Genomic DNA, 17,844 nt, shown 5'->3' with positions numbered 1-17,844 from the left:
ACCCACTAGTGATGACTGCCCCACTCCGGACCACTAGAGAAATTGATGGAATCAAAGACAAAACACAAGCATCTGCTGTAGTTAAGTAGTAGGACCTGAAGATGAAAAATACCATGGATTGTTTGGGGAGCAGTATTTCACAATACCTAAGAATCCTGGATTTGCATTACTTTTTATATATATGATTTTTGACTACTTTCTTGGGAGCCCTGACCTGGATAGCCCAGGTGTGTCTAATCTTGTCAGATCTCAAAAGCAAAGCAGGGTTAGCCTTGGTCAGTAATTGGATGGGAGACATCCAGCAAAGACCAGGGCTGCAGAGGCAGGCAATGGCAAACCACTTGTTACTCTCTTGCCATGAAAACCCTGAGGTCACCATAAGCCAACTCTGACTTGAGGGCATTCCGTACCACCACAGGAAATCTGTGTAACAACGCAAACCACATGTTTACTTTTGGCTCAAGAATTTCACTATGTGTGGTTCTACTGCTGAGTACGACAAAATTGTCAAAAATCCTCTTAGCAGAAATTTTCTGATAGATCCTACCCTGCAAGTCATACATTCAGGTATCTGGAGGAGCTAATATTTGCCTTTTAAAAAAGGATTTCTTAAAAACTGGGCCTTACGAGATCAACAGCTAGTCCACAGGTATAGTTCAGGAGGGAATGTTGCCATTTTAAAAATAGGGCAGTTTGTGTTCCAGGTGCTAGTCAGTCTTGTTGAAAAACAGGAAAGTCGTTCAGTAAGAATAGGATTCCAGCCTAACTGAACCACACACCTTGCAAAAAATGAGAATTCACGTGAGACCCCCTACATGTTTCAAATATTTCATTGGGAGGATCTGAAATATGTGTGAAAACCTTAAAAGCAACTTTAGATCCCCTTGATGAAATGTATATAAAATGCATAGGAATCTCAAGAGTAAATTAAAATTAACTCTGCTGTACCAGTTGTTGCTTGTTCTTTGCTTAATGCTTCGCATGGGCCCATATTACTAAAACTACATACTCAACAGTGGAAGGCAGTCCTATTCAGCTGGGTGGAAGAAAATTCCTTCCTGAAACAAGTGACAGCAACAGTGTTTGTCATATACCTGGGATCAGAAGAGTGCTTCTAGAATGGCGAGGGTATAGGTTATAAAAGTGTTAGTCTATCAGCTGGATCAGATACAAGGACAATACTTTTAGAGTAGATGAAAGATAGTTTCATACTTTTTCCTCTCTAGTTGCAAATATATTTTTCCCAGTGCAGACAAAATAAAGACACCACTTCAGTTTAACTTCAAGTGCAGAGGCCCAAAGCAGATCAGATCTTCTCAGAACGAATATAATAAAAACCTGGTATAAGCGTGCATGCAGAAAACACCAGAGGAAAGATTTCCCCCTCACTCCAGCTACTTAAGGACAGAGAGAGCTCTTACATGGCCAGAAATATTCTGGAAACTTACCTTAATATTATGTATGTAACTATATTACTCTGTGTGTTTGATGGGGCAGTGCATTGGGCATATAGTACTCGTGGCTTTTTGGATTGCTTATAATTGCAAATGTAGCTTTCTGTAAACAGTGGAGTAAATACCACTGCATTAGACATGTTCAGTTTCTCCCCTCATAGTAGTACCACATGAGAGTTCAGCACTCCAAATTATATAAAATGTCCATTTTTAAGTGTAGAAGTCAGGGTATGCAGAAAGTAACTTGTACTAAATGTTTAAACGTACAGTGGGAAAATGGCTTCCTCTCACATGAGATCCAAGAGTCTTTTGTCCTAGTGTGTGGTACAAAGGACCCAAAACAGCTATGAAAAGCCACATTTGGCAGGAGCTATGTAGCAGCTTGTACTCAAAACTGAAATACCATCAATAGTCATACTGTTTTAATTATACATACATTTTAATATTTTCTCTTCAATTAAGCATGCATATAAAAACATTTCCATTTTGTCTCCACCCTCAAATATAGTAAAAAAACAGCTTTTGTCAGAAAATGGTTCATTTCCAAGTAGTCCAGGATAATTTGATAAACATTTGAAAAACATAAATGGAGACCTAGGATAACAGTACAATAATTGCAATTCTTTTGCTTACAGTCTTTCAAGATTGTATGTGAGTCTCAGTAGCTAAAATAACTGACTGTAATGGTGCTAAAGCCTGTTAGACTAGTTCTATTCAGAGTGTCTTAAGCAAGTCACTGAACAGGAAAAAGTTAAAATATTTACAAGGAAGTAGGAAATAATTTTACACAAAGAATATTATTTACAGAGTAATTCGGGGGTTAACTCTAAGCAAGAGTCAATCCTCTGCGGATTCCAAGTGCCTGGTCTTTTCTCAGTTTTCTCCCTTCCTCATGTCTCTCTCGCCTCTCCTCTCTGGAAGTGAAAAATATCATATTAGGTTGGTGCAAGATTAATGCAAATGTCAATATAACTGGAGAAAAATATGTTGCGTTGTAATCCTTCCAGATCCAAAGTTTAATATTGATAAGGCCCTCCTATTTGTGACAGATGAGCAATGTAAGGTATCTTTTCAATCCACAAAAGCTAGATATCACAGCATAAAGTCACATCTCAACTTGATGGGCCATTTGTTCATAGTCAAAGAAAGAAGCTGCATGCCTAGACTTGTAAATTGTTAATTGAAAAATTTTGCATTCATAATGATCTAAAGCCTAATTTATTCCCAGTTATAATTAAGTTGCATTGTTCAATTGCAGACATGGTAGTCTGAAAGAATCCAGGCTTCTTTGGGAGTTCTTGGTAGAGGGGAAGTGAAACCCTAGGATTTGGATCTATCAGTAAAACAGGGATTCTTAACCTTGGGTCCGTGGATAGATTTCAAGGGGCCCATGAACTTGGATGGGAATCTTTATTTTCACTAACTGAAATTATGTATTTTATTTTATGGACTTCTGAGAAAAGGTCCATTGGCTTCACCAGACTGCCAAAGGGGCTCATGGCACAAAAAAGTTTAAATACTTTTTGGGCAGACAACTGCCTTTTTTTTTTCTTTCAGAGTGCCTATAGTCAGAGCTATTTATATGGTAAAACATGGAGATTCTCTGTCTTTTCCCTGGCTTTCACTAGAAGACTTGCTGCCTTAATATTTTATGATAGTCAGAACTGCATATTAAATGTAGGTTATCCAGGAGTAAGATTCTACTCCTATTGACTATACCAGATTAACTACTTTCAAGACACAGATACTGTTTAATCATCAGTTGATTTGGAGTATATATAGAGTACAGCAGGCAGCTTATATGTCAGGTAGATTTTAGCAGTTTCTAGTTTAGAGTATTGGTTAGGATGGAATGATAGGATCTGAGGGAAACGTTGCTGTATCACAAGGGAGCTCAGTGCTACTGAGTGGCTGCATCCTTGTTTAGAGATAGAGAAGTATACAGAGTAAGAGTGATCAGTCTTGACAGTAATGTATAGCAAAATAAAAACTGCTGTGCAAATTTAATCTGAAAAGTTATACTCACCGGGTTGTGAGAACTGGCTGTTTATAATCTCTCTTGTGGGAACACACATTTTGGATGTTTTCCTTTGATTTACCCCAAGGTTTCAGTTTACCTGTTTACAGAGAAGGCATGTATAACAAGATTTAGCAGGTTTACCTTTACATTCTGTTTTATAGGTTCCTTAAATGAATTCACTCCTCCTATCAATACCAATTACATGTGAAGGACTGCAACTACCTTGCAATGCAAAAGTACCATCTATAAACTGCTGATGCTTCTCTTAAAACTTCAGCATCTAAAGCAAGTTCAGAATCAGAGTGAGATTATAGCAGGCAGTATTCAAGTCCTTTGGAAATGAACTGTCATAGTTACAGCGTATCTTGTGGGAGAAATATAAGATACCATCTATGAACAACACAACACTAATGCAGTAAGAGGAATAATAGAAGCCCTTCTAACAGATAAACTTGCAAAAAACTGTGAGAAGGCTAACTGCTTACTGTTTACAGCTGTCAGAAAGAACTGAGCAGAAAGGCATTTGTCTTACTCCTTTGTGCTAGTGCAGCATGTTAAAAGTCCTTAGCTGAGAAGAGCTTTCTGCTCTGTCTAGTCTAGAGGACTAGACTGCCCGATGCCATGGCTGCACAGATGAGGAAGATCAACTCAAAAGTTAATATAGCCATTATTTGCTTCAATATGGTCTGAATCAAAACCAAACACATACTTTATTTAGCCAAGGCAAGTTAAATTGAACTTTTAAAAAGATGGGACAAGAACACACCCCTCTAATGTACTCCAGGAAAAGCTTTGCAAGTTTAGAGACCTTAACACACACACGTTTTGTACACCATCTGAGGAAAATCAAGATATTAACTTGATTGCTGCTGCCATATTGGCAAAAGGATCGTTTAGAGAGGGATTTCAATACCTTTGTGTGGCTGATAACCAAGTGGTCTTGACAAACTAGCTTTGAGGTCAAATGTTGGCTTCTTGGTGCTTGTGGGTTCTGCTGTTTGCACTTCAAACTTGAGGGTAACAGCTGAGCGGGGGGAGGGGAAAAGGACAGTAAGCCACAAGAACTAAAATCTGTTTTCCACTTGAAGGCTCTTGAACTTCCAGTACATTCAGTTTAAAGGACAGCTATAGTTGTAACAAAAGGTTTTTATACAACTTTAGAAAGCACAAACAGACACTTAAAGGATAATCTAGTTGATCCTTCTTTACTTGAAAGAGGGTTGCATTTTCCCCTGTTGCTTAATTTACCAGGGGAATAATTACAATTTTTACTTTACAGAACTGTGTTTCAAAGAAAAAGCTAGGAGGTAGTGCTGTTCTGATAGGCAAGTGTTTCTCAGATCAGTTATTTCCTGCTGTTATAGTGGGTACAAGGAGTGTTGGAGTGGTAGCATAACAGCTTTAGCTCAATAAAGACACTAAAACAAGACAGGAAGGGAAGAAAAACTAATGGACCCATGCCTAAGTCTTCAAGCATTCTTTAAGTGAATCAGCACTTCTGGCTGCATAGTACAAGGCAAAGTTATAACAATTTTATGCTGTAGTATCTTTCCTGTCTCCCCAACCTGCAGTCTGTTGCACCAGCATAAAGTCTAAAGCCTAAATCACAGAGATGTGAGGAAACCTAGTCTAGCTTTGTAAGAATCATTTCTGCTTGTAGAGAGAACAGTCCTAATTATTTGCCTAGTTCATTCTTATTTACCAGAGTTTGAGCTTTCTGTTAGCTGACATTTTGTTGTGCTTCCCCTGAAGTTCTTTCTAGAAACAGATACACTGGTCTTCTGGCTATCCGGGGTGCAAGTGTTCAAGAAAGGAGATTTTCTAGATGGAGTCTTGATAAGAGAGCGTTTGTGTTCATTATCCTTGGTGGCTTCTGAAAATCTAAACAAAATACTTCAGATGATCATAACAGCTCAGTTTCAGCTGTTAGAATTAAAAGTTTTGCCTTTACTCAATATATAACTTTGTGAGAAAATGGTTCTCAGATCATTGAATACTAACTATTCTCATAAATTTTATTAACCATTGATACTTTTAAGGGTGCTGTATACCTGACATTCATTTTGATTGCAGAGAGACTGTTTGGGTTGAATGATGATTTCTGAGTTAAAATACTTTTATTTCCGTTGCTGACAGAATGACGTGGTGAGCGCCGCTGGCTTGCAGGAGTACGTGTAGCCACAAAATTGTTCCCATGGGGATTAGGACTTAATAAAAACTCTCTGAAACTGGAACATCCCTGCAAAACGTGAGGGCTAGTTAACAATTTTAAAGTCTGGCCTTTCTACTTTGGAGAGATTATCAAGGCAACCATACCCAAATTCTACGAATCCATTCTGCTAATAGCAGAGCCTTGTGCCAGTAGAGCTTGCTTCTTCGACTGACAGGATTGCTCTGCCATTAGCAGTATGGACTCATAGGATCCAACTACATCAGTTTTGAAGTAACATTTTAACGGAAATGTATTCTGGCATAGCCTCACCGTGGAATTACTATTTGGAGTTTCTTTTTTAAAAGTCTTCAGATAGTTACTCTTCATAGCCAACATCTGTCAAAATTGGAAAAATAAACCATATAGTGTCTGTATAACAAGTTCATGTAACAATAAAATCTTGAGGTTTCTCTACAGATGCTGTTCTAACCCATAAAGACAAATAAGATGTTTAATTAAAGCACAGATTACATAAATTTGCCCCAAACTAGTAATTTTTATTTTTTCTACAGTTTCATAGGAATTCAGACCCTCCCTCCCAATCTGTCTTAAACTTAAGCTGTCTATGATCAGTCAGTAACTATTAGTGGTGCTGCTATTAAATACCAGAAACATGAAGTGGAAAGTGGAAAAAAGGTGAAGAATGGCATAGGGCTGGGCTGGATTATGCTGAAATAAGGCTTTCCGAATTTTCAACACCAACATTTTGAATTTATTCTCAAAATGAAATTCACCATGAGTATTCCTGACTAGTTGATTTCAGCAGGATTTCATCATTTTATGAGGATAAAAGCATCAAGAACCACCAAACTTCATATGTAAGGTGAGAGGTATATCAGTTGCCAGACAGATACAGTTACAATGCAATATCCAAATACTGAAATCTACTACCTGTGGATCATACACTCATATTATTTACTATCTGGTGAATCTCAAGAGTCAAAATTTTCAGAGGTCAATTTTCAGCAGATTTATAGGAAGAAATTCATTTCAGCCTCTGCATTAGGTCACAAATACAAAGATTAAAGGCTTCCTAAAAGGAATACAAGGAAATACTGGGCCTAGGAGAATGGAAGTGGGGGAAAATAAAAGACAAGCGGAAGAGACAAGGAACTGAATAAAGTACTTGCTGGGTTACTGTATCATCAAGCTATTTTGCCTTAAGAATTCCATCAAATAGGACCGAGGGAAAGGACTATTAGTGGGAAGGTTTTCAAGAGCAACAAAAGCTAAATGCTCAATGATTTTTCATATTATTCAGAATTCTTTCCTGCTACCCGCATCACAATTGGAATGACGCTCTGGTTTTTATTCAAAGATATTTCAGTTTAAGGGAAAAGGTCCAGTACTCACCTTAACATCATTAACTGAATTACTGAAGTTTTTAATCATCTTTGTTTTTCTTTCAATGTAATCATCAATAGATTGCATTTTCTTGAACTGGGCCTCATGAAGTTTCTTGAAATCTACATAATTGAAAGAAATATACTGGTTTACTTTAAAAGTATACATACTAGAAGTTTTTCTCAACACAGGTGTCAGACAAAATGCTGAATAATTCCAATAATAGTATTTAAATATTGTAAGGAAACATACTAAATTACTTGTTACAGATCAGTTTCAGAAGTAAGAACAAGATTTCCTTCAAAATTCTTCTTGTGATAAATGTGTGTGAAAGATTTCTGACCTCAAAATAACCAAGGCAGAAAAACAAACCATTAGCATAAGCCATAAGAGCAACAGAAAGCAAGTTGAGAATCAAAAATGTCATGTCATTTTCAAAATCTATGATTTGGAGACTGCTAAGATTTTTTTCTATTATGTTAATACAGTTTGCTTGAAACATACTTGGAGTGGTAGTAGCAAATCCTGTTCTCCCAGGTTTTGATAGACTAGCTGTGTACCGAGACTTCTTTCCAGAAAGAGGGTCCACAAGAGTCTTATCTGATTCCACAAATTAAGAACAAAGCTTTTTAGAATACTGGCAAACATAATAATTCTACAATATCATAAACCATTCTTATAATTTTCAATATTTCAAAGTTAAATTAAACATGGTTGTTGTGGGTTTTCTGGGCTGTATTGCTGTGGTCTTGGCATTGTAGTTCCTGATGTTTCGCCAGCAGCTGTGGCTGGCATCTTCAGAGCACCTCTGAAGATGCCAGCCACAGCTGCTGGCGAAACATCAGGAACTACAATGCCAAGACCATGGCAATACAGCCCGGAAAACCCACAACAACCATCGTTCTCCGGCCGTGAAAGCCTTCGACAATACATTAACCATGTTCAGATTCTCTCCTCTCAATCAATGATTCCATACAGTTTTCTATGGCTTTGTACTGAACTGCTGTAACTATTTTGTTTAATGGTAATTTTGTTAAATGCTATGACCCTTCCAATGGAAAGGAGGAATATTAACATAAAAATAAAGTAATAAAACAGAGCTTCTGTTTTAAACAGTTTGCCATTGAAGGATTTTATCATCAATCTATTATTGCTCAAGTATAATGGTGTCTTTTAAACAAGAGGCCCAAGCCTTCCTGAAATTGTCTGCTCTCCTTGATAATCATTTGAAAGATTAACATAGTGCACTTAAGTCCCAATAATCAAATACTGTAAGCAGCCCTGATAGCCCAGACATGAACTTTCTCTCATTAAAACTTGAAAGTTAAGCAGGGTCAGTACTTGGATAGGAGACCACCAAGAAAGACTGGAGCTGCTAACCAGAAGGCAATGGCAAACCACCTCTGCTTATCCCTTGCCTTGAAAACCCCATGTGATGGAACTTCAGGGGGTTGCCATGAATCAGCTGCTTTTACTTTACTTAAAGGGCTGTGTTTTGGTTTTTTGCTGTCTCCAAACTATTACTTGAATCCTGAGAATTTCAACTTTTCAATGTTTGTACGAAAGTTTTTCAGCAAAAATCTGACAGCTAAACAAGCTGCCCATCACTATACTAGGCTCTCACACCATCATGAATCAGTATTCTACTTTATAAACATAGCTTACGTTCAGTTCTTCCATGTTTAGCAGAAAACTTCTCTTTACATTGACTTGGAGTGGCTACATTCTTTGCCAGTCCACTGTTTGCCAAAAGCTCAGTTTGGTTCGTCTTCAAATTCCTTTCAGCTCTAGTATCCTGTGGCTCTTCATTTTCTTTCAGCTCAGAAAAAATCTGCAGTTCAAAGGTGCTGTTCAGATACTTACAGATATAATATTTCACTTACTATTCTCACCACACAATTCTCTTTAGTGCACATTTCTAATATGGAAGTAGAATCAAATATGCAAACACAATTAAATGTAACTATGGATGTCAGTTTTCACAGATTTGAAAATAAACTAGTAAAACAATAGATGAGCTTTAGCTATCAGCTGTAAGAAAACTCTCACCTACTATTTATCTAAAGATTTAGCCTTTTACACATATATTAGCCTTTCATACACATACATTTGTAAGTCTTCAATAAAAGTTGTGTGCATTCTGCACTTTAAAAAATATGCCCCCAAAGCCCAAATTTATAACCTATAAAAACCATAAAGAGCTTCATCCTGGTTCCCTAGTTTTTGACTTTTAATGTACATTATGTATTTACTATTTTAAGTCTATTTCTTTAAACTGCCTTATGATTTTTTCTGATTAAGAGTTCAGGGCCAAACTATTTAAAATATTGAATTACTTAAACTTATTAAATAAACATACAAAGCACTATGCATAAAAATAAATTATCACAAAAACTAGGAAACACAAGTAAAACCCTTAAGGCTGCTTTAGGAACAGCAGCAGATAGCAGAAAGTCTTTAAATCTGTTCCTATTACAAATGTTAAAAACGAAACAAACACGATTGCAGATAGCAACAAAAAGCCCAAAAGCTAGCACAGACACACACAATAAAATTACACCCACCTCATAAGTTAGGGGAGTAAGCTGGTAGATGCACAGAACATAAACAGCAAAGAAAAACATTTTCAGAGTGAGAAAAAGCTTTGGCTGAAGGGGGACCAACTGAGTGGGTAAGGGGAATTGTAAATGCTTCCTTGAGAGCAGTTGTGCCTCCCATGCTCAAGGGGGCAGTGAATAGTCCTGCTTTGAAAAAGCCCTCTGTAATGGTTTTAAGTATGTGTTTCTTTAAATACTTGATGTGTTACAGAAGAATGGGAAGGTGAAATATAGGGATGTGTGAGGTGATGGGTTGATGACTGAGAGTATAGGGGGAGTCGAGAAGTGTGATAAGAGTGAAATCTGATTGGACAGTAGTACTCTAGGGGAGGAGCAAACTGCAGTTTTTAGGTACTGAGCAGAGAGAAAAGTATTCATTCTGGGCAAAGCAGGCAACGTGTGGAAGTCTGAAAGGATTCTCATTCTAGTTCAGTCAGGCAATCTGAGTGAAGCCTGAACTGTGTGTTTCTGAGAGAAAAATATTCATTCTAAGTCAAACTGTGTCTGAAAAAGAAAGTCTATGTATATTTGAGTTAGAGATTAATTCATGCAAGCTGTGTGGAAAGACCTGAATGAATCTAAGTCTATGTGGAGTTTATTCTCTTAAAGACCTGTGTAGAAAATTACTTTGTGTGACTGAGCCTATGAAAAAAACCTTTAAGAGCAGATAACTATCTTTGAAACCACCAAGCTTAATAGTGTGAAACCAATACCCTTCGTGTACTAATAAAGGTTTATTTTGGGGTTTTTTTGTTCACTCCAGAGTATATGTGATTTCTATATATCCCAGTCTTATTCTCAGGGCCAAATAGTTCCTCAAAAGAGCCTAATGCTTGGCACATTATTCAAGGAAAAATTAACTAGTTTGGAATTAAATTCCTGGTGGCAGCATTACCTACCCAGAGGGTGAAATAACAAGAGGGTTTAAGGTACCAAACTACATGAAATGGAGGGAGTCATGACACCCTCCCTAAGCCATACTGTGCTGAAAAACTTGCAGCCAGGGTCCCATTCTTGGGCAAGGTCCTAGAGTGGGTGGTTGCTTTCCAACTCCACAGGCTGTTGGAAGTGTGTTTTTCTGGACCATTTTGATCTGGAACCAGAACTGCTTTGGTTCCCTTGGTTGATGACCTCCACCGAGAAATAGGCAGGGAATGTGACCCTTCTAGTCCTGCAGGATTGCTCAATAGCCTTTGATACTATTGACCACAATATCCCTGCTGAGCTGCTGCTCGGCACTGAAACTAAAGGGCACTGTGTTATGATGGTTTGAGTCCTTTATGGGAGGCTGGTCTCAGAAAGTAGTGCAGGGGGGATTCCTGCTCTGCCCCCTGGCCATTAGCCTGTGTGGTTCTGCATAGTTCAATCTTATCCCCCATGCTATTTAATATCTATATTAAACCACTGGGAGAAGTCATCAGGAGGTTTGGGCTGTGGTACCACCAATATGCAGATGATACTCAGCTCTACCTTTCTTTTCTACATAATTCCAAAGATGCTGTTGATATTTTGAACCAGTGCTTAAAGTCACTAATGGGCTGGGTAAGGGCGAACAAGCTGAAACTCAATCTTGACAAGAAATAGGTTATCTCAGTTAGTGGAAAGGCAGACTAGGAACTTGAGATCTCTCCTGTCTTGGACAGGACTATACTTCCCTCAAAAAACCAGGAAAGCAGCTTGAGAGTGTTTCTCGACACATCAGTCACTTTATGAAACCGGGTGACTGTGGTGGTTTGGAGTGCTTTTGCCCTGCTGTGCACATTCTTAACTCAGTCAGATCTAGTTACAGTGATCCATGCCACAGTTACATTTTATTTATTTATTTTGTTCAGCTTATACCCTGCCCTTCCTGCAAGTGGGCTCAGGGTGGCTTCCAACAAGATACATAGTTAAAATGCAATAAAAACATCATAACCACATTGGTCCAAATATGAAAAAGTCCAGGCGCCACCAAGCAAATCAGGCGACTGCAATGTCAACATAAATCAAAGGCACCGCCATGATGTAACTCCAGGGTGGCCGCAAAAGGAGGGCAGGGCAGTCAGAAGAGGGGACAAGATGCTGGGCCCTAGGCAAAGGCTCGGTAGAACATCTCCGTCTTGCAGGCCCCGTGAAACTGTAGGAGGTCCTGCAAGGCCTGGCTCTTCCACCAAGCCAACGCCAGGGCAGAAAAGGCCCTGGCCCTAGTCGAAGGCAGCCAAATGTCCCTCGGGCCGGAGACCACCAGAGCTGCTTATCCACAGAGAGCAAGGCTCTGCGGGGGACATAATGGGAAAGGCAGTCCCATAGGTATGCAGGCCCATGAAGGACTTTAAATACTAGAACCAGTACCTTGAACTGGATCCAGAACTCGACTGGGAGCCAGAGCACATAACATAACACAGGGTGGATGTGCGCTCCAAACGGCATTCCCATAAGGTCGTATACTGCTACATTCTGGACCAGTTGTAACTTTCGGGTCAAGCCCACAGGCAGCCCAGCATAGAACAAGTTGCAGTAGTCCAGTCTAGAGGTAAGTGTTGTATGGATTACTGAAGTTAGGTCCTGGGACAAGAGATAGTGCACCAATTGCCTGGACTGCCGAAGATGAAAAAATGCAGATCTGGCAACAGCTGTAACATGGGCCTCCATAGAAAGTGTGGCATCCAGGAGCACACCCAGGCTCTTCACTGTCGATGAAGGCTGTAGCTGCACTCCGTCGAGGGCTGGGAGCCAGATTCCCAATTCAGTTGTCTCATGACCCAGATACAGAACCTCCATCTTCTAGGGCAGGGGTGGCCAAATGGCGGCTCGCGAGCCGCATGCGGGCTCTTCAAGTCTTATTTGGCGGCTTCCGGAGGCTTGCAAGTTCACTCCTCCCCCAGGCTCCTTTAAGGGGCAGAGCCGACCAGCCGCTCACCCGATCTATGCACCCAGCGTGCTTCCCCTTTCCCAACGCTGGAGCAACAAAGGGGCGGGCCAGGGCTGAGGACAGCCCACCCCTCCTCGCTTTCCTGGGCACTCCTCTGCAAGCACTGAGTTTTGCCGGCCCCGCGCTCTCAGCGAGCGCCCGGGAAGAGCAGTTGGGAAGGGGAAAGAGAGGAGTGAAGACGCGACGAGGAAGTGCCAAGGCAGAGGTGGCCCAGGACTTCCTGCTTTCCGGCTTACTCCTGAGAAGGCAAGTGTGCAGCTGCCGAGAGCCGCTCATGGCATGAAGCACAGCCTGCGCCGGGGGGGGGGGGGGCTTTTGCATGGGTGGAAGCCTCGTTAGTTGCACGGAGGACTGGCGCATCCATAAGTGTGTGCAGGACAGCTGAGATGGAGGAGCAGGGAATGTGTTTGCTTCAGAGGACATGTGCTTGCTTTAAGATTGTGTGGCTCTTCTTTTGTGATCCTTCCTTCCTTGATTTTTCTTTCTTCCCTCCTTCCTTCCTTTCTCTTTCCTTCTTTCCACTTCTTTCTTTCCATCTTTCTTTCTCTTTCCTTCCTCTTTCTTCCTTTCTCTTCTTTCCTTCCTTCCATATATTTCCATACCTTTCCATATCTTCCTTCTTTCCCTTTCCATATCTTCCTTCCTTCCTTCCTCTTCTTTCCATATCTTTTCATACCTTTCGAAATCTTTCCCTTCCTTTCTCTTTACTTCTTTTAATATCTTTCCATGTCTTCCTTCCTTCCTTTCGTGTATTTCTTTCCTTCTTTCGCCTTCCCTTCTTCCTTCCTCTTTACTTCTTTCCATATCTTTCTATGCCTTCCTTTCCTTCCTTCTTTCCATGCCTTCTTTCCTTATCTTTCTTTCCTTTTTTATCCTTCCTTCTTTCCATATCTTCTTTCTTTTTTGTCTTTTCCTTCCTTCTTTCCATGTCTGTCTTTTTCTTCCTTTCCATCTTTCCACGTCTTTCCCTCCCTCCCTTTCCTTTTTTCCTTCCTTCTTTCTTTCCATGTATTTCCTATTTTCAATAAAACATTAGGGTTGCCAATTCCAACTAAAAAAAAACCTGGAGTCTTTAGCCAGAATACTCTAGAGGTGGTGCCTTGCAAGGATATCACTTTTTGTGATGTCACTTCCAGGTCAAACGTTAGGTGGTAGTCCTTCCCAAGCTCCACCCCTTCTGATGATGTTACTCCCAGCATACTGTGCCAAAAACCCACCCCTTCCTGTGATGTCATTTCACGGCACTCCCCCAAACCCGCCCCTTCTCTGAAGTCACTTCAATGCATCATGTCTTGTGGCTCTCAAACATCTCAGGTTTATTCTGTGTGGCTCTTGCATTAAGCAAGTGTGGCCACCCCTGTTCTAGGGATTCAACTTCAGGCAACTCTGACACAACCATTCCGCTATGGCATCCAGACACCCAGCCAAAGAGGCCGGGGCAGCATCTAACTGGCCATCCATCAACAGATAGAGCTGGGTGTTATCAGAATACTCGTGACAAACCAGCCCAAAGCTATGAACCACCTGGACAACAGGGCACATATATAAATGTTAAATAACACTGAGGAAAGAATCGCCCGCTGAGAGACGCTGCACACCAAGGGATGGTAGGCGGACATCTGTTCCTCTAGTGCCACCCTCTGTCCCCAACCATGGAGAAAGCTCAGCCATTGCAGGGCTGTCCCACAGATCTCCACAGCGGCAAGGCAGTGAGTCCAAGATTATGGAATTGCAACCCCAGGGAGGTGCACCTGGCCCCCTCACAGTTGATCTTCAGGAAGCAGCCGAAGACATTTGTATTTAGGACTGCTTTTAAGAGAGCCAGTTTGGTGTACTGGTTAAGAGCATGGGACTCTAATCTGGAGAGCCGGGTTTGATTCCCCACTCCTCCACTTGAAGCCAGCTGGGTGACCTCGGTCTCATCACAGTTCTCTGGAGCTCTCTCAGCCCCACCCCTCACAGGGTGTTTGTTGTGGGGATAATAACAACATAGGTTGTTGTGGGTTTTCCGGGCTGTATTGCCGTGGTCTTGGCACTGTAGTTCCTGACGTTTCGCCAGCAGCTGTGGCTGGCATCTTCAGAGGTGTAGCACCAAAAGACAGAGATCTCTCAGTGTCACAGTCAGGCGAAACGTCAGGAACTACAATGCCAAGACCACGGCAATACAGCCCGGAAAACCCACAACAGCCATCGTTCTCCGGCCGTGAAAGCCTTCGACAATACAATAACATACTTTGTAAACCACTCTGGGTGGGCATTAAGTTGTCCTGAAGGGCAGTATATAAATTGAATGTTATTATTATAATATTATTATTAATTACCTTTATCTATATGTTTATTGGCAGTTATAAACTGTGTTTTAAAACTTTGTTTTCATTCATGTTATTATTTTTTATATTGTAAGGCTCCTTGAGTTCCTGCAAGGTAGAAAGGTGGCCAATCAATATTTTAAATAAATAAATAAATAAATAAATAAATAGTGTAATTATTATAACTGTTTTTTTTAATTAGGGCATAAATGACAGTACTAGTTAATAATACTAGTTTGTAGCTATGCTTGTAAAAGATTCCAGAATGAACACTCTTGTGAAGCTCACTGCTAAAACATATTTCAAAAGCACTTAGGTGTTACATGAAATATTATCAACAGTCTGGGGGTATTTTTAACTTAAAGCTATACATGAGCTTACCTCTTTCTCTGGACAGAGTTCTAGATTTCCCTCATTAACAGCTTCCCCCTCTGGATTTCCCTGATCATCGTTGTCTCCCTTCTTTTTTTTACATCTTTGAGTCACAAAGGTCTCATTTGGAGGTATTTGACCACCATCAAGCTCTTTGGTATCTGTAGATACCTATAGAAAAGAAATTGGACCATATTATTCCTTTGAACTGTTCTTTCCAGATTATTACAATTACCAATGTAGCAACATGGTAAAGTTCTCAGCCACCAATCAATTGCTATAACACAATATTATGGGGATATCATAGATCTTTTAGGTCATTTCACAATCTCTCTCATGATGTTCGGCTGGGACCTTGTGCGCCCCTCCCACCCAAGAGTCCTTACTAATGCTGAGAACATTTTCTCCTGAGGTCACAGGACCCACATGGGACTAAGTAACCACATGAGTTGGGAAGCAACAGTGAGGAAGGGGAGAAATTACTCTCTCTTCTGTTAGTGAAGCTGTGCTGATAGAAGAGAGTGTGATTTCACTTCTTTTCCCCCATAGTAGCCAACCAGCCTTTGTGGGTATTACTAGTCCATATGGTCCCATGACTTCAGAAACAAACATTCCTGAGGTTAGATTCTGAGGGAAGGGAAATACAAAAGATCTGTGACCATCAGCATCTTCCACTGACAGATCCATAAACTGTATCTCAGATAACCTGTCACCATATACTCACCATATTTCTGTTTTCCTTTATGATTTCATGAAAGTGCTGCTTCAATGCCTTTAACAACTTGTCTGCCTATAAAATAATTACAGCATAATTTGAGCACTAGATATAGACTTGGATTTGCAAAGTTAATTTTCAGCACATAAAGACAAATCATATAGTAAATATAAAAATGGATAAAGTTAAAATTGTTCCCTTTCAAGAATTAATATCTTGAAATATTTGTTTTAATATAAAATTCTATCCTATTTTTAGATCACTTCCAAAGCCACTCAGGTCAATATAAAATCATACGTTACAATAAAATGTATCACTTAGAACAAAACTGTCAGAACAGAAGCATAACAGGTACCAGCACTTAAAAAACGCAGAGCCAGCCTTCAGGTATTCTCATCTTTAATCATTCAGGGCTTATTAAAGTAGGCATGCTTTCTGGCTCACTCTCTTGGGGTTTTTTTGTATTTTGTTTTTGTGAAGTGACATTGTATCTGGTTTTAATGATACAAGTTGCATTAAGGCCTGCGGTTTGGGAGAAAAGTGGGATAAATAAAGAGTAGGATTTCTTTTTTGAAAAGTACACAATTGTATTTCTAAGTATATCCTTAACAACGTTTCACATCAGAAAGAAAAGTACATTAAAACTGTAGCCAATTTAACACACTGCAGAAAAATGATCTGCATATAAACACCCACACAAAGGTGTTTATTATCTTTTATGAGTAACACTTATTTTTTAAAAGTTGCAGTCTCAAGCATGTTGAGATACACAAAAGCTCAAGATAATTTTAAATTAGTATTTATTTACAGTATTTTATATCCTACCATCTCCGCAGCATATAATAAAATCATACATACATCTACCTAATCTCTAAACCCAATTAGGATAGGCTGTTTGCTTTGTTCCTGCACCGGTAGCCGGAGATTAAGAAGCAGGCGAAACTTTCCCTTTCACCGTATTTCTCAGATAAGATTAGCATCATTTGGCTGTTGTGGGTTTTCCGGGCTGTATTGCCGTGGTCTTGGCATTGTAGTTCCTGACGTTTCGCCAGCAGCTGTGGCTGGCATCTTCAGAGGTGCTACACCTCTGAAGATGCCAGCTGTGGTGCTACACCTCTGAAGATGCCAGCCACAGCTGCTGGCAAAACGTCAGGAACTACAATGCCAAGACCACGGCAATACAGCCCGGAAAACCCACAACAGCCATCGTTCTCCGGCCGTGAAAGCCTTCGACAATACATCTAGCATCATTTGCTTAACCAATGTCTGTCAACTGCTCTGAATGCACGGGCACAAATCAAAAGGAAGCGAGGAGACAGCCCGGTTTCGGAGGACTCTTCCGAGGTGCTAGGGAACTGGCGGCCTTTCCCGCTTTACCTCCCCGCTCCCTGGCTGCCACCGTTCCCTGTCAGCCTCCCAGTTTTCCGACTCGCCGCCCGCTGCAGGTTTAACAGCAGCAGAAATCTGTGGGAGGGCTGCTTCGCTTCCATGGGCACCTGGCGCTTAAATGCGCGAGAGAGGCCGGGCCGGGTTTCGTTCCGGTCAACAGACAACCTCGGATAAAAAGCCCGCTCTTCTGCCTAGCGCCCACGTACCTTCAGGTTAGCTTTCAATCCCGCGCTCTTGGCCAGACGCTGAAGCTCGCAGTACTTGAGCTTTTCCAGCTGCTGCACAGTAAGAGCCTCCATAGAGGAATCTCGTCACGCTACCTGAAAATGAAATAAAATTCAACCGCCGCGCTTCTAACCCACCGCTCGGCTCGCGCGCGCACTGTTTTTCCTTTCAAAAGTGCCTTTCGCACTTCCCCATTGGCTGAGAGCCTCGCCAACTACTAATACGAGCCACGGCCAATAGAAACCATGGATTAAGCTGTTTGTTTTTAAAAGTGCTTTAGCTTCTCCGGTTTGGAC

The 17,844-nt window shown here is 40.7% G+C and overlaps 1 protein-coding gene across 1 annotated transcript; it reads right to left on the bottom strand.

The window, feature by feature from the left end:
* Window positions 1–1,897: 1,897 nt before the first annotated feature.
* NUSAP1 (nucleolar and spindle associated protein 1) lies at window positions 1,898–17,844 on the bottom strand. The gene is made up of 12 exons (XM_054971660.1): window positions 17,530–17,844; window positions 15,944–16,009; window positions 15,229–15,390; window positions 8,696–8,861; window positions 7,535–7,630; window positions 7,040–7,152; window positions 5,957–6,022; window positions 5,526–5,713; window positions 5,177–5,355; window positions 4,388–4,498; window positions 3,481–3,571; window positions 1,898–2,368 (listed from the first exon to the last, which is right to left on the bottom strand). Exons 1-12 carry the CDS (start codon window positions 17,620–17,622, stop codon window positions 2,281–2,283), a joined length of 1,419 nt encoding a protein of 472 aa, XP_054827635.1. The 5' UTR covers window positions 17,623–17,844; the 3' UTR covers window positions 1,898–2,280.

The sequence above is a fragment of the Eublepharis macularius genome, chromosome 2, assembly GCF_028583425.1.
Source record: "Eublepharis macularius isolate TG4126 chromosome 2, MPM_Emac_v1.0, whole genome shotgun sequence".
Lineage (NCBI taxonomy): Eukaryota > Metazoa > Chordata > Lepidosauria > Squamata > Eublepharidae > Eublepharis > Eublepharis macularius.
This window is presented reverse-complemented; position numbering and strand designations above follow the sequence as displayed.

Bases quoted from the DNA above. Each gene is read 5' to 3' on its own strand.
- NUSAP1 (XM_054971660.1), bottom strand. From the start codon at position 17,622: ATGGAGGCTCTTACTGTGCAGCAGCTGGAAAAGCTCAAGTACTGCGAG. The intron at 8,862-15,228 runs GTAAGCTCATGT...TTTGAACTGCAG, and splicing joins AACTCTGTCCAGAGAAAGAG to ATTTTTTCTGAGCTGAAAGA. The intron at 7,631-8,695 runs GTAAGCTATGTT...TTGTGGAATCAG, and splicing joins TAAACATGGAAGAACTGAAC to ATAAGACTCTTGTGGACCCT.